The sequence below is a fragment of the Camelus bactrianus genome, chromosome 19 (assembly GCF_048773025.1).
Source record: "Camelus bactrianus isolate YW-2024 breed Bactrian camel chromosome 19, ASM4877302v1, whole genome shotgun sequence".
NCBI classification, from domain to species: domain Eukaryota; kingdom Metazoa; phylum Chordata; class Mammalia; order Artiodactyla; family Camelidae; genus Camelus; species Camelus bactrianus.
Genome location: NC_133557.1, coordinates 34,662,959 through 34,679,178, shown reverse-complemented (window position 1 = coordinate 34,679,178; position 16,220 = coordinate 34,662,959). Strand labels below are relative to the sequence as shown.

At 59.0% G+C, this 16,220-nt stretch overlaps 1 protein-coding gene and 1 long non-coding RNA gene across 7 annotated transcripts; one reads left to right on the top strand and one right to left on the bottom strand.

Moving 5' to 3' along the window:
* Nucleotides 1-1,157: 1,157 nt before the first annotated feature.
* On the top strand, nt 1,158-14,533 carry LOC141574090 (uncharacterized). The gene is made up of 3 exons (XR_012500754.1): nt 1,158-1,996; nt 12,823-13,150; nt 14,023-14,533. It is a non-coding gene; the product is annotated as an uncharacterized LOC141574090 (long non-coding RNA).
* Nucleotides 4,134-9,803, bottom strand: FOXA2 (forkhead box A2). 6 transcript variants are annotated; one of them, XM_074347783.1, is made up of 4 exons: nt 9,542-9,802; nt 8,261-8,566; nt 7,181-7,250; nt 4,134-6,163 (listed from the first exon to the last, which is right to left on the bottom strand). In XM_074347783.1, exons 3-4 carry the CDS (start codon nt 7,247-7,249, stop codon nt 4,859-4,861), a joined length of 1,374 nt encoding a protein of 457 aa, XP_074203884.1. In that variant the 5' UTR covers nt 7,250; nt 8,261-8,566; nt 9,542-9,802; the 3' UTR covers nt 4,134-4,858. The 6 variants fall into 6 exon arrangements, with proteins under 6 accessions (XP_074203884.1, XP_074203886.1, XP_074203885.1 ...); XM_074347785.1 differs by lacking the exon at nt 8,261-8,566 and having other exon boundaries at nt 9,542-9,803; XM_074347784.1 differs by lacking the exon at nt 9,542-9,802 and having other exon boundaries at nt 8,261-8,921.
* Nucleotides 14,534-16,220: the final 1,687 nt, after the last annotated feature.

The following is a 16,220-nucleotide window of genomic DNA, read 5'->3' as shown; positions in this document are numbered from 1 at the left end:
CGGTGACCGGCCGCCATCAAAGGCCCGAGGGAAGGCCATGGGGCGACACCGTCTAATGACAAGTAATTGACGGATTCGAGGCCGCGCATTACCAGCCGAACGGGGAGGCATCAATTATTTAAAAACGATTAGCCTCGCGTGTGTCCTGCCGGCGGTCCACCTTGTTCAGGGAAGATAACCAGCCACGAGAGCCGCAGCCGCGCTTGGAGGGCGGCGGGCGCGCTCCACGGTCGGCCTTGGGCGCGCTGGAGAAAGGCGCCAGGGAAGGAGGGAAGGGGCCGCCCAGGGCCCCCACACACGGAGGTGCCCGGAAGGCTGACCCTGGCAATTACTGGGACCGGTATCTGCCCTTGGGGTATAGGATCTGGCTGACTGCGGCGAGGACGGGAACAACTTTCCAGCTGGGGTGTCCGGCACTTTTGATGGGCCGGGACCCAGCGCGCCTTTCGTCCAGGCGAAATGCCAAACCGACCGAGCCGGCGGGGGCCTCTCACAAGCCGGATGCCCAGCCGCCATAGAAAGCAGAACCCCAAGGGAGAATGCAGATTTCGGGGAGGGGGCGTCTGGTAGACCCCGGAGGAAGGACACCTTTTCCTTCCCTGTCCCCTGAAGCCCAGGGTCCTGCGGTATCAACCGTCAGCCTCGGGACCACTGGTTTTCTGAGCAGGCGCCTTGCTGCAGACGGCGGACAGATGCGGTCGGTTCTATCCGGCCCCCACAACCCGGTGCCCCGGAGCCAGTGCGGGGCGGGGAGTGGGTGAGGAACGGCCTCACGGCCAGGTTTAGACTTCCCCTCCTGGACCTGGCCTGCGGCCCCAAGGCTCCCGGATACGCCCGCGGTCGCGCGCGCTGTGCGCACAGGCCGCCAGCCCTTCTTTAGGCAAGAACGCAGTTCCCTCGCCGCTCGGAAAGGCGCGGGCCCTCCCCGGCTCCCGAGGCCAGGGCCCCTACCTCTGCCTGGGCCGCAGGGCTTCCCTGAACCGCCTAGACGGGACTCGAACCCGTGCGCGCCGCGGACCGGCCGCCCACTCCGGGCCACCGTTCCGCAGCCTACCGGTACCAGGGCGCCGTTCCCCGCCGCCCCCAGCCCGGACTCTGAGGCCAAGGGCGGCCCCCATTCCCGCCCCGCCACTGTCCTGGGGCGACTATGGCCCTCGGATCGAATCCCCAGCCCGGAACGGATGTAGGGGCTCCACCAAACTTCCCAACGGTGCTCCGGGCCCCGGATGCAGCCCAAGTGTGTAGCTTTTGGAAACCCATCCTCCCACCCGGAACATTCTCAGAATTCCCCGCCGAAAAAGCCACCTCCCCAACCCCGGGGTCTCCCTTGACTTGGCTTCTCGCTCCCCTTCCCGCCCCCCTACCAGGCCTCGGAGCTCCGAGAAGGGAGAGGGGCTGGCTGGGGGAGGGGAGGCGCGCGGACGAGAGTGGGGGGCGGACGCTCGGCGGGGACCCGGCGCGGCCCCCGAGTGGGCGCGCTCCCTACCTGCGGGGCGGCGGGCGGCGGAGGCGGCGGCGGAGCGTCCAGCGCGCGGAGGGAGGCGGCCGACTGCTCCGAGCCGAGGCATCCCTGCATTTATTTGAGCTCAAACCCAGCGACTGTTGACTTTAGCACACAAAGCAAAGATTTCACTGCCCGCTAGTTTAAAAATGAATATTTTACCAAGATATCGATCAGCGTTATAAAATTCAGTTAAGTACAATGGGATCCTGGCAAAAAAAAAAAAAAGAATAATAAAGGAGGGGGAGGCAATATGATATCTGTGCAAATTTGCCGAAGTGTGACGTGGCAGGGCAAGTTTACCCTCCTGGAATTCGGATCTACAGTGTTTTTTTCGGTTGTTTACTGACTGTTTATTCACAGATCACGGTTGCTTAAACACGCGCGCGGATGGCGCGGGGAAAAGGAAGAAAAAGAGGGAAAGAGAGGGGAAAGGAGCGGCGCGCCGGACCACGCAGAGCCGGGGGACGCGGGCGGAGGGCGGTCTGAGCGCCAGTAAGCTGGGCCCGGCGGGGGGAGGGGCGGGGGAGGGGGCGCGAAAGGCGCTGGACGCGCAGAAAAGGCCCCGAGCGGCCGGCTCCCCGACATCCTTTTTCTGTATTCGGACAGAACTATATCTTATCGGCCGGGATCAGTGGAGGGGGCGCGCTAAGTAGTTTAAAACGACCCGCGCACAATGGGCGCGCGATAGGAAACAGAGCAGGTTAGGGCTGTGCTTTCAGCCTCCATTGTCCCGCACTCGGCCCCCGGCCCTGCCTCTCGGCTCCTTCGCCACGGGAGCCTTTTATGTGATAATGAAACACATTTCTGGCCGGGCTCACGACGTGTGTGTCCTTGCCCGGGGGGAGAGACGGCCCTGATTGCTGGCCGCGGCCTCCGGATTCCCCCCTCCCCAGTTGCTCTTCCTTGTGTCTTCGGGACAATGTGGCATGTTAAAAAGGGATTTGGAGGCGGGAGGCAGAGGCGAGGGCAAAACCCCCTCAAGCGTGTGGGAAGGCCAGGGTTGGTGGGGCCGAGTCCCAGCAAGGTGGCAGAGGGCACGCGGAGAGCTGGTATCCACCAGGCTTGGGGCAAAGCTGGGACCCTCCAAGTTTGGATGGTCGAGAGGCCCAAAGATTTAGTCCCGGATACAGGAGTCTGGGCTTAGAAAGCTGAGGCCGAAAGGCCTGGCCTCTGACTCTGTGGAGATTCATACGCACTGCAAGCTAGCTGCGTCCTGGATGGCCCCACGTTTGCGCGGTCCCCGACCCCGCTGGCTCCTGCCCTCGCCGGCCAGCTTGAGGCCGGCAGATGCCTGGGGCAAAGCCAAAGCCAAACCCCCCTTTGCGCACTCAGGCCTGGCTTCACCTCCAAGGTTTGCATGTTGGTTGGCCGCGGATTCAGGGCCGCTCAGCTGTCTGTGCGGAGAGGCAGTACGATCCATAAGATTTTATTCTGGGTCTTTATACTTCCAGGTATTCCTTTAAGGATCACAAAATGTCCACTCGTCCCCTCTAACCCCTGTAATCCTGGCTTGCCACGGGCCTAACAGGACCTTTGCAAGGGCGATGGTGTTTGTGGGGAGGGGGAGCGGAAGGGAGCAAACCTGCAGACCCTGGGATCCCACCCTTTCCAGCTTCGCAAGACACCCCTTACCTCTGCCTTATCCCTCAATCTACCTACTTTAAAAGATTTCAGTCATGACCCTGAGATGCCTTGTAATCACTTCCAGGAGAAAGTTTCATTTCTCCAGACCAGATGCTCAAATGCATGGTTCCAGAAGTCTGGCTTCTCCTGGCTACAGCAAGCTCTATCAAGGTTGTGCAAAACACCAGTAAAGGTGGAGGATGGAAGGGGAGGTAGGGTGTAGACAGAAGTCTCAGGCTGTAGAATCCAGGCAGGGTCCCAGCACTACAGAAGGATGAGTGGGTGCAGAGAGACAGGATGGAAAGGCGACGTGCTGCACCAGGAATGTGCAGGTCCAATCTGGGCTCCCTGCCTTGAAGAGAGGCCTGGGATTGGAAATATAGGGGCGAAAAATAGTAAAATCCAGGCTTCTCCCCAGAGAGGCCGGCCCTGGGGCCCAAGGGGTGTCAGCAACATTGCGTCTTCACATGGCCCAGGTGAAAAATAGGGGTACATGGTTTTCTCCATGCTTTGGAGGTAAACCTGCATCGACGCCATGGGGTGGTTCACCTGGAATCTGTGAGTTTCACTGTGTAAAGTTAAACACTAAATTCAAACAGTAACCATGAACAACATTGAGTTCTAGTAATGAAGTGCTTGCTGAACTGTTTAGGGGGAAGTGTACTGAAGTCTAAAATTTCCTTTGAAATGCATGTAGGAAAAGAAGATAAATGGGTCAATGGAGGCGTAGATAGAGGGACAGATATGCAATGTGACAAGTTTAGCGAAATATTAACTGTAGGATCTGGGCAGTGGGTACACGTGTGTTTACTGTAAAATTCATTCAACTTCAGTATGTCTGAAAATGTTAAGAATAAAATGTTGATAAAACAGCAACCACCCTCCCAAATAAAATAAAACCTGCAACCAGCCAGGACCTCCCTCCTTCAATTTTTAAATAATTCCCAGACCTGTTTATTTTTTTTTCAATCAAGCAAAGGGAAAAAAATCTTGGAGATTCAAGGCATCAAACTGGCAATAACACTTTAATATAGATTTGTGGAACTCTGGTCCTTGCAGTCAGAACACACATTTATAAGCCATAAATAAAGCACGCAGAAACCATAAATTAATCATACTCAAGACCTGGATTTCACCGTGTCAAGAATGGGAATGCTTGCTTTTTTTTTTCTTTTTCTTGGTCATTTACAACAGACTCTTACATCATTTTTTTTTCTCTTTTTAAACAATAGTACAACTCTGTTCTCTGTTAAAACTACATGGTTTTACACTGTAACTCACAAAAGTTTGTGTATTTTTTTTGCCTTTTTGTTTTGTTTTTTCGTTTTCTTTCTTTCTTTCTTTCTTTTTTTTTTTTTTTAATAAAGTAAGACTTCCCTGCGGCAAGAGTGATGGAGAGGAACACCGACAACAAAAAGTCAGAACTCGCAGGTACTTAAAGAAGCAGGCGTCTACACAGTGGAGGAAACCGACACTTCGCTTTTTGCCTTTTTTTGACTGTTTATCCTTTTCCCTTTCCCTCCTTACGTGGGATGATGACAGATATCAGCGTGGCCCCTGTGAGGGAGGGAGGGCCGCAGCAGGTCAGGGAGACTGCTGTCCCAGGGGCTGCGGAGGGTGGTGACGGGTCCTTCTCCCCCGTGTCTTTCCAGTCTCCCTTCCTGAAAGTCTCCACCCCACTTCCTCTCCTGCTGGTCCTGGTCCTGGTCTGGCCGGGCCGCTGTCGTCTTCTTAAGAGGAGTTCATAATGGGTCGGGAGTACACCCCCTGGTAGTAGGAGGTGTCCGCGGCCAGGGGCGAGGCGTCCAGGCCCGCTTTGGTTGTGACTGGGCCCATGGCCAGGCTTCCTGGCATGGGGGAGCCATAGCCGGGGCAGTGCATCACCTGTTCGTAGGCCTTGAGGTCCATTCTGTGCGGCTGGTGGTGGTGGTGGCTGTGGTGGTGCTGCTGCTCCGAGGACATGAGGTTGTTGATGGAGAACGGGTGGTTGAAGGCATAGTGGTGCTCCGGCTTCAGGTGGGCCTCGGGCGGCAGGCCGGGGTGGTGGGGAGGCCCCAGCAGGTGGGCCGCGGCCTGCTGCTGCTGCCCGGGCGAGGGCGCCGGCTCCGGGGGGCTCAGCGCCGCAGCCGGCGTCCCCTTCAACTCGCCGAGGGCCCCTCGCTTGTGCTCCTGGCACGGGGAGGCGCTCGAGTGGGGCGACTCGGTGCCCGCCGGAGTCTCGGAGGCCGGCCCGGCGGCCTCCCCGAGCTGGCCCTGCGAAGCCTGGGCCGCGGCGGCCGCCTTCTTGCCGCCCCCCGCGGCACCCGCGGCCTCCTTCAGGGCCAGCTGCTTCTCGCACTTGAAGCGCTTCTGGCGGCGCAGGTAGCAGCCGTTCTCGAACATGTTGCCCGAGTCGGGGTGCAGGGTCCAGAAGGAGCCTTTGCCGGGCTTGTCGGGCGAGCGCGGCACCTTGAGGAAGCAGTCGTTGAAGGAGAGCGAGTGGCGGATGGAGTTCTGCCAGCGCTGCTGGTTCTGCCGGTAGAAGGGGAAGAGGTCCATGATCCACTGGTAAATCTCGCTCAGCGTCAGCATCTTGCTGGGGCTCTGCTGGATGGCCATGGTGATGAGCGAGATGTAGGAGTAGGGCGGCTTGGCGTGCGTGTAGCTGCGCCGGTACGTCTTGGGGTCGCGCGCGCGGCTCAGGCCCGCCTGCCCGTACACAGGGCTCATGGAGTTCATGTTGGCGTAGGGCGCCAGGCCGCCCATGGCCCCGGCCGCCTGCCCCCCGAGCGGGCTCAGGCTCGGGCTCAGGTGCGGCCCCATGCCCGCCACTCCGGCCGCCCCGGCCGAGCCGCCCATGCCGGCCATGGCGCCCGCCCCGGGGGACATGCCGGCCAGGGACGGGCTCACGCCCGCGCCCACGTACGACGACATGTTCACGGAGCCGGCGCTCATGCTGCCCGAGCCGCTGCCCATGGCGGCCGCCGACATGCTCATGTACGTGTTCATGCCGTTCATCCCCAGGCCGGCGTTCATGTTGCTCACCGAGGAGTAGCCCTGAGGACAGAGCCCGGGAGGGAGGCGCACAGCGTTAGCACCGCGGCCGGAGCGCGCCCGGACCCCCGCCCACCGGGCCAGCCCAGGCCCCCGCCTCCGGGGAGGCCTCCGGGGAGTCCTACCCTCGCCGGGTCCCGGGGCCGTTTCACCCGGAGGGCGCCGCGATCGCCCTCGGGGAGGTGGCGAGGGGACTGCCGCTCTGCGCCTGTAGCCGGTTCCTAGCCCTCCTGCGCCTCGCTCCGATTCTAAGACAGGGCTTCCCTGGCGCGCCCCAGAGCCGGGCATCCCCAAGGCATCTCCCCTCCACAGAGTCTCCCCAGCTCTCAAGCCAGCATACCGAGCAGGCTCCGCGGCCCTGGGCGCCGCCTACGACCCTGACCAGCGACCTGTGGGACACCGCGCGGGACACCGCGCGGGGCGCCGGGCGGCCTCCAGCGGAGACGATCCCAGGGTCCTCGCCGTTCAGCCTTCCTCCGGGGACCCCATCCTTGGCCCCAGGGGAACCGAAACGCGCCGCTTGCGCGGAGTCTGCGGCCGGCCGGAGGCATTGAATGGAGGGACAGGGAGGGGACCGCGAGCCGAACTACACGCGGCTGGACTCTGCAGCCACAAACTTTCTTTCTCTTTGTCCCCTAGTCTTTGGCTCTTCCTCCACCTCGGCCCCCAACTCCTACCCACCTTCTGCTCTCCAGCTCCCCACCCCCTCGCCGGCCGACCTCCCACCCCTCCCCAGCCGCGCGCTGCCAAACATAACTCTGTTAGGATAGTGCGTGGCTCGGCCACGAAGAGGATTTGGAGGCGCCGCAAGTCAATATTTGATCACAAAGTTAATATTATCTCAAGGCTAACAGTGTGTCGTATAAAAAAGAGACCCATCTGAGTCGAAGGAAGGAGGAAAAGGCGGCTGCCCAGAGCGGCTGGGGTGGGGGGCGGCAGCCGGCCAGGGAAGCGGTCCTGAGGTCGGGGCCGGGAGCGGACGCCGCCACCCCGCTTCCCCCGGAAAAGGCGAGTGCCTACCTCGGGCTCGGCATAGTAGCTGCTCCAGTCGGACGGCTCGTGCCCTTCCATCTTCACCGCTCCCAGCATACTGGAAGCCGAGTGCATGGCAGTTTAAAATTTAACAGCCACAACAAACGACCGGCAATCACCCCCCACCCCCACCCTCCTTTTAAAAAAAAAGTCAGCCAAGGCACCGTCCCCTCCCTCCCTCTCTCGCGCTCCCTCTCTCTCGGCTCCACTCCCTCGCTCCCTCGGCCGGCCGGAGGCGGTAGTTGGAAGTGGGCGGGAGGGCTGAGTCGCGGGAGGAGGGGGCCGGAGGGTAGGAGGAGGCCCAGCGCCGAGCCCGGCTGCTGGGAGCGCCCGCTGCCCGCCGCCGCCGCCGCCGCCGCCGCGCTCGCGGGCTGCCCGGTGGAGGCCGAGGCTGGCAGTGCCGAGCTGCCGGGAGGCGGCGGGAAGCGCGCGGCGCGGGGGCGGGTGGGGGGTGGAGAGGAGGAGGAGGAAGAGGAGGAGGAGATGGGGGGGCGGAGGAGGTGTGGACCGCGGAGCGGACAAGTGCCGCAGTGACGTGGGCGGCTGGTGATATAGCGCGGCGCGCCGGCGCGGGCCTCCAATCCCCAGACCCGGGGCAGCCCATTTGAATAATCAGCTCACACCTGGGTGAGAGGGAGCCTCGGCTGGCGCCCCGCACCTGCCCTCCGCGCCCGCCCCGCTGCCGCTGCGCCCCGCGGGCAGCGCACGGACGGGCGAGCGGGGCGGGTGGGCGCGAGGGCTCCCGGGTCGAGCCCTCTCCCACACCCCCGCCCGTGTCTGCGGGGATTCCCCAGGGGAGGAGGGACCTGGAAGGAGGCCACCCCCTGGAGGGGCCCAGGGCTCTGACACCCCCCCCCATCCTGTCCCTTAGCGCCCGGCGCCTGGTGAGCCCATCCGAGGGCGCGTCCAGCCTCCTCGCCCTGTCTCCCCTCTGCAGAGCCCTCCCAAAGCCGCATTTATTTATCCCGGGTTTCTTCGCTCTCAGTGCCCATTCCCTGTCAAAATAACAAGCTGGTGACAGAGCCAATTTGCAAAGCGCTGTCGTATTTAGAAAAACTGTGTACACACCTTTAACTCGCCCGCCGCTGCTTCTGGGTGGCCCCGCCCGTTACAGTTAAGACCCAGAGCGGCTCCGGGAGGCGCGCGGGGCGCCAGGTCCCGCTGCCTCGGCTCTTTGCCGCCTCAGAGCCCGGCCTCCGGGGCCCGACGGCGCGGCTGGCGGGGAGGAGCCCCGTCCCCACCGTCCGGGGGCCGGGAGCACGCGGCCCCGCCAGCGGCAGCGACGGTTGGGAGACTATTTGTCTCTGACAGTCAGGACGGCGTGTTTCAAGGTTACTTTTCAGTCACAACCGAGGTGCCCACAGCATTTCGTAACTAAAACAAACAGGGCGGGAGGAGACAGGAGTTCAGGAATCGGCAGCGGGGCACATGAATCCACCTCAGGGGGGTTTCTGTCCTCTCCGTTTTCCTGCGGGACGGTTTTGTGAGAATGAGAAGCCCCGCAACCATACCGTCCTTTCTATTTTCGATCCAGCTTCTGAGCTCTAACCATCACCTGCCCTGGGCCAGCTGCCCAGACCCCAGTGAGCCGGGGGGAGGGGTCACTACAGGTGCGTAGAGGGGGGCAGGCTTTCCTGGTTCTAAGAACCCGGCTGGGCCGCGAGGAAGCAGCCCCCCACCCAAAGAGAGAAAGACAGGAACCAGTGAGAGCCTGGCCCACCTGTCCAGAGTTGTGGGTAACGGTGGCAGAAGGCAGAGGCGAGGTGGCGGCTGGAGCAGAGCGCCCCGAGCGGGAGGACGGCAAGGGGCAGCTAGCGGGCGGCGGAGAGGAGCAGTGGGCGCGGGGAACCCAACCCCTGCCCTCCGCTCTGGGTGGCGCGGCCTGCAACCTTTGAACTAAAGATGCAGACGCGGCTGGTCGGCCCAGTTCATAGTGAGGGCGTTGATGGGCCCGCTGACCGAGAGCCAGGGCAGCGTCCGCCACAGCCAGTCTGGAGGCGCTGAGGGCTCCCAGGAGGGGCAGGCCGGGCCGGAGCGGCCGGGAAGTGCCATGGGTGTATGCACGGGTAGCCTTGGTGTGCGAAAGGGTGGGGTGGGGTGGGGGGCAAAGGGACCCGATCCCGTGCATCTCGCACCGGGTCCCCGAGCGCGGGTGGAAACAACCTCGCTGTTCTCCCGGGGGCTGGGGTGCGCACTGGCGCTCAAAAGAGGAGTTGCCTGTTTTTCAAAGCTTTCTGCGCAGGCCCAGGGCAGAAACACATACACACCCGCACACGCACACACACACACACACACACACACACACACACGCACACACACCCTTCCTCCTCCCCGCGGGACCCTGCTTACATTCAGTAGAACAGAGACGCCAAATCAGACAGGCAAACCCGCGAAACGACAGACGGCTTTCTGGTGTGCATGGGACTGAAAACGCGGGAGTGTTCCGGTTAACGCCGTCCGCGCGCCCCTGTGAGCGCCCACTCCCCTCTTCTTGCTCCTGACCGACAACGTGGTTCTAGAACTGACGCCGGAGCAAAGGAGCGAGCGCGGGCCGGGGCGGAGGGCGCGCCCCTCGGCGGCCCGGCTCCTGGCCCCCGGCTTCCGCAGTGACGCGGCGCCCCCTGTCGGCCACGCGGCCCCGGGACCGACCCGAACCCTCCGTTACCCCCGCGCTTCTCGCCCCGCCACCCGGGTGCCCGCACCGTCCGGCGGCCTCTCCGAGTCTCTCCGAAAACGCCTCCGAGGGGGCTGGCGTTTCCTTGGAGGCCCTGAAGTTCTGCGCAAACCCGGGCTGGCCGCGGCCGCCGGGGGAGGCGTCGCGCGCTCGGGCGGGGCCGGCCCCGGGGACCCTCCCGGCGAGCGCGGCCGCCCCGGGAAGCCGAGGACGGGCCGCGGACGCTGCCGGCGCCCGCCCGCCCGGCCCCGCCGGCCGCAGGGAGCCGCGCGCTCGCGCAGCCCGGAGGCCCTCGGCGGCGCTACCTCCCCTGCGCTCGCCCGCTCCTTCCCTTCCCGGCAGCTCTGGTTTCTAAAGGTTGATTCAGAGCGTCTGGCACGAAAGCCTCGGGCTGGAATGCTGTAAATTATGCCCGGAGCCTCTCTCCAGGAAAAAGCTCGCGGGTAACCGGGGCTGCAGACTGCCGTTTCCCCGGACCCCCCCCCCCCCAATTTGAAACCCCACCTGGGACAGAGACCTACAAAGCTTCTCTTTGCTCGTGTCCCCCCTCTTTTCCGGCCTTTCTGTTCGGTGCTGCCGGGTATAAAGCCGCCTTATAGCCGACGGCTGCGCTCGGGGTCAGCGCCCTGGTTCTATTCCAGATGCTGCCCCAGCGGGCTGACTCGGGCTCCAGCCTAGGCCTCCTCCGTTCTTCCTGCAGCCCTCAGCCAAATTCCTTCTTCCCGGGGACGCTCTGTCGTATGAAAGCAGCCCCTGGGGAAAGCGGACGTCAGTCAACAGAACTCAGCTTCCCTGAGCGATGACACAAAATACCGGAGGGGCGGGGGAGGCACGTTAGGTTGATCAATACTCCAATTCCTGAAGCCCTTTCGAGAGTAAATACCCAGGACAGGCCTTTCTTTAGGGCATCACCAGGCGGGTCTGTAGGTGAGATTAAGACACGGGAGTGGAGAAAGGTGATTTAGCCAAGTCTTGTGAAAATACACATTTTACCTTCAAATAACCTTTGGGTTGGGAGAAAGCAGACGCCCACTCCTCCGTTACCCATAGGGTGGGATTTTCAGGGTGAATCCCGGGTCCTAATATACTACAAAGAGGCATACAGTTGTGTCACAGGCTACAGTCAGCACTTCACTTTCTCTGGACTGTTATTCCTGAAATTTCATTTTTTACAAAATCAGACCATCAAAATTTGTGTACTTGGCACTAAGCACTTCAGATGCTCTATGTGTGTGTGTGTGTGTGTGTGTGTGTGTGTGTGTGTGTGCTGGTTTCCATAGTTCTTTGGTGGCCAAATCCCTACTTGTTTATGGAGAGGGCAATTGAAAAGATAATTAGCAAAGAATATCTTTCAAAGGAGATTTATATGAAAAAACCACAAGAAAGTGACGCTAAAATGGGCAGAAAGCAAGAGGAGACACTGTAAGCCCGAGTGCGACGCACCTGCATGCAGTGCCCTCCGCCGGGCAGGGGCCCCAGGAAAGGTGGCAAATCAGGAACGAGAAATCATGCTAAAACAAGGTAGACGAGCTGCCAGCACCCCCGGTTGTCAGGTGGCAGAATCAGGTCTTCAATCTACATTTTCCCCTGCAGCATTGTGGTATCACCTTATATGATTATTATTTTATTAATACATTGTTTTTATTACGTTCTGGTGAAATATAGGATAAGAATATTAGATCTGATGTCACAGAACCTTTAGCAAAACAACTCACATGGGTTTTCATTCAGTTCTCACACATGAAAGCAGTTCAGGGAAGCCACCGTGCCGAGGCAGCAAGGGTGTGAGCTCTGAAAAACAAGCCAGGGCTATGTTCCCTGACCTGGGTCAGAAAGAGGACTGTGCCCTTCCTTGAGTTAAGGGAGGAAGAGAAGGCATATTCACGCCAACCACAGGGGGTCGGTCACTTCCTAGCCCGACACTGCCACTGGGGAAGCGGGAAGGCTCTGTCCTCAGTCCCATTGGGTGAATTTGATGCTCAGATCTCTTTCTCTGTGCACATCAAATTTGATGGCCACTTGGAAGGTTGGCTGTGCTTAGAGACTGTGCTCCGTCGTGGGCTTGCTCAGGAGTGAGCTGACCAGTTGTCCACTCCACTCCCATCTGTGTGGGTCTGTGGAGGTCAGTGTTCTGCCAATTCAGGTCCAGGGTTTGACAAATATTTCTGGTATATACCTGGCATCCTGTCCGCTATTCTTGAGTTTTTAGCACATTTCTCCAGTGTGGGACTGTTATAGCAGGTATTTAAAGTACTTGGATGAGATAAAAATAAAGAAACGACAACTTTGAGTAGCAATAATAACCTGTCAACGTGAGTGAGAATAGACTTCTCTGTGAGGGATGCCTAAATTAGAGGAATCTGCGTTTGTGGCCCTGAGAGCTATTTCGTACATTTGGATGTTATTCTTAGAAGAAATCTGTTATTCTGACCAAAAAGGCCAGCAGTCAACCTCCCGAAGGACCAGAGCCATGGAGAATCAGTCTGGGATCTGAAGGCTCAGACCCAGACATTCCTTCTTAGGAACCCAGGAGATAGTTAAGAAACGGCCCCATAGATCCAGGAGCTCCTGATTACTGACCTGGATAAACAAACAGACTGTCAGCCAGTGTGAAAGGGCCAAGGCAGGCAGGTGTGGAGACCGGCAAGGGGCCAGCAAGGCCTGGGTTCCGAGCCCCAGGCTTGTGAAGCGGTTGCCCCTTGCACCCATCTCAGAGAGGTTCGGGGGCTCTGTGTGAGCGTGAGGGGATCAAGCGAGAGCTGCTCTAACACTGAGCAGCGGCAGTGTGGAGGAGTTTGTGTATTTTTGGTCCATTCAGCAACTGTCTTTGTGAGGACTTGCTGTGTTCCCGAGGGAGGAGAGGCAGCCCTGGGCACGGCAGGCGAAGCCACATGCCTGCACAGGTCAAGTGTCTCCTTCTCTTACTTTTTCCTCTTCCTCCCTTCTTCGGCCACAGGTTCCAGGAGAACTTATTTCTCCTCTGTTTTCAAGTCTTCTTCCAACAGTGACCCAGGAATTTCCAAGGGCCAAAACCCCACTCCAAAGGGAAGTCTACCTGTCACCATTCAGAACGAATGTACTTGCTGGTGGGGCTGGACTCAAACCTGGGGGGAAGTGCGCTGCCTGTGTCCACCCAGAGTTGACGGGAAAACCACCAAGGCCTGGGTGGTCTGAAGCAGTCGGTGTGATGCCAGCCCAGCGAAGCCGGGCAGGAGCATGCGGCAGGCCCCTCTGGCCCCCCCCCCACCGCTTGTCATCTGTCCGGAGCATCAGCTTGCCATCAGGTGGGTTCCAGGGGGTTCTGGTTCTGGTTCTGGGAAGGAAGCAGAGGGTGGCAGGGAGGAGCTCCTACTGGCTTGGAACTTGCCCTGTGTGTGCAAGAACCAGGCACCTGTTTGTAAATCACGTGTCTGCATTCACTCTGCCCACTCTGCTTCCAAAAGCACTCCCAGAGGAAGGATGGTGCAGCTTCCAGAAAAGTGGGAGCTTCGTTTTGACGGGGAGGGTTAGCAGATTACAGCAGCTGTGACCCACTGGGACTGGGTAATTAGCCAGGCCTGGGACCGCCCCTCAAATTTTTATGCGCATACAAATCCCCTGGGGGTCTTGTTAAAATGCAGATTCTGACTCAGCTGGTCTGCTCGGGGGAGGGGCCGGAGAGTGCATTCCAACAGGCCTCCAGGTGTTGCAGCAGTCCCCGACCAGACCGCAGGTGGAAGAGCGCTGTTGCTCTGACACCTGGCAGTTGGTCCTGAGCTGGATGGTGAGATGGGCCTTCATGGATGAGAAGTGGACAGTCCATCTTCACCTGCTCTCGGTTCTCCCCTCCCACTCGCTCACAGCTGCATGGAACCTCCCCAGCTTCCCAGCGCTCACGGTTCAGAGCCTGTCCGCAGCCTGCAGCCCAGAGGCTGGCGGACGTGCTCCCAGCGGCGTCCCCCTCCCCGCCCCCACCGGCCTTGTCAGCTTCCCGCCCCTCCCGCCCGCACCTCCTCTCCTGGGACCTCCCTGGTTGCCCGGAGGGGACCGGGAACCTACCGCAATGATCAGTTTGTGACTCGGAAGCTGTCATTTTCCAAGCAGGGAAAACGGCCCAAGCCAAGTCTCAGCTGCAGTCACCCCGCATCACAAATGCCCCTTAACTCTTGTCCCTCAGGAACAGGGCGCAGGGGACCTGGCTGATCCCTGCGAATCTGGCGCTGGGCTAGCTCAGGGAGGGAAGAGGGACAGCGCACCCCTTTCCTCAACACCGTCCAGCCTTCTAGCTGACCCCAGTGTGCGTGGTTAAGGAGCAAAATGGATTCCGAAGAAGAGAAAGTCACAAGGAGACCTCTGCTTACTGAGTTTCGAACGGGGTTTGCATCCCCCCTCCCCGCCCCGGAAAAGACCTGGGCCTCCGGTGAAGGCGACTGGGGCCAGAGTCCTCTCCCTACGATGCTGGCCCGACGCTGAGCTGCAGCCGGGCTCCTGCGGGAGAGACAGAAGGAGACCAGGCGCCCTGCAGTCCCAACCCGCACACGCGCCGACCTGGGCCCCCTGCTGGGAAACGCGCTGTTTCTCTTGCTTTGCTGCCCAAATGCCTTCCAACATGTATTATAGGAAACGTTCAGAAACTAAAATTTGAGTCTCAAAGGTGCGAAGAATTAAAACTGCAGGTTGTCTCCTGAGTGTTTATTCCATTTGCAATAGGCACGCAGAACTGGGGCTGAGCCGCCTGTCCCCTGGGGGGTTCGAGCAAGTCATTCATTCTGAAAGGGGCTCCTTCCTCCAGGTAGGAGCTGCTGAGAGGGAGGGACTGCACTTCTCTCTGTGTGCGAATTGTTTCTAGCACATTCATAAAAGCACAGGGAAAATCACTGTAAACACAGTAAGAATTTTAGACCAAGTACTTAATCCATATTTGACTTTAGAGCAGTCGAGGACCAGGGCGGACAAACCTAGGGACACTGCAGCTGCTGTGAGAGCCTGGACGGACAGCGCCGAGCACGAAGCACAGACCTGCCGCATCGCCTCACGGGTCGTGTCTGCGGGAGCAGGGAAGGGAGTGCGCGATGCCGACCCTGGGTGTTGCTTTATGTCACGTCTCCTGTGAACGTGCTGCCCGCGTGCTCCAGGGAGTCTGCGTCCGCTGACCTGTGCCTTTCAAAATCCTGAGAGTTTAGCTCTTCCCTTTAAGAGGAAACCTGGTCAACTCATTCCTCTGAGTCCCCAAAATACAGTGCTAAGTAGACGCTAATGATGAGGAACACCTGGTCAAGGCGGGGGTCCTGCCGGGCCTGGGCAAGGGGAGGAGGCTTTTCTCTACTCCCCTGTTTCTTTTCCTTTTTTTTCCTCCCTTTGAACACGTTGAACTTAGAAATATGGAATTTTTTCTGTATGTTTATTCCTTGGGTTTTCTGCCCCCCCCGGCCCCCCCAGTGTTTGGGATCTTCATGGTGGAAGGCATAATAGTTGCATCAAGCTCAACAGATCCCCAGATCTCTCTCGGGTGGGAGTTCCCTTTGTCACCAAGGAAGGGGAGTGAGATGTTGAGGGCCAGCCTCAGACCACCCAGCCCTTCCGAGCCGACCCAGGCCCCCTGACCCAGCCCCGACCTGCTTCCACATTATACCGTTCTCTTCCTCCCCAAAGATGTCCTTTTTCTGAGACGGAGGCGGCATCAGACGCATGGGAGGAAAGGAAAATGCTCACAGGCAGCGTTTTCCTCTCTTGGTACTGAGTGTGTGCTTGTCGTTTACCTACGTGCCCGAGATCCTAACTCTAGAAGAACAAGGTTAAATGAGCAGTGGCCCAACTTGATTATGGAGGATTATGGAGCTGTTATAAGAATGATGTGAATCTCCATGAAGTCACATAGAAAGAAATCACATAGAAATCATGTGAAACCATATATCTACTTTATGATAGAGGGTTAAATAGTTGCAGGATGTGCGTAATTTGATTTAATTTTTGTAAAAATACCCCTGACTGTCTCTGCACAGAAGAGGCTTGAAGGCTGCACACGAGACTGTAACAGTCACACCCCTGGCAGCTGGGACTTGGAGGGGTCGGTAGAAGACTTCTGCTTTGCACATTATATTTTCTTTGTTTTTTTTTCCTTTAATTATATCTTCTGTCTTTTCATTAAATAATATTAAACAAACATTGAAAAGCATGGTCTTTGCCACTGGGCCCCTGACAGGCTGCACACAAATATTTCTGGTCCTCATTCATTGAACATGTACTTTTCTGTGTCTTGGTTTGGAGGAAATGAGCGAATCCACTGGAGAAGTGGCGATCATATTTGCAAGAAGAGCATCAACTTGGGAACACCCACAGGCCGGGGGAGTTAGGAAGGAAAAACAAACCACTAAG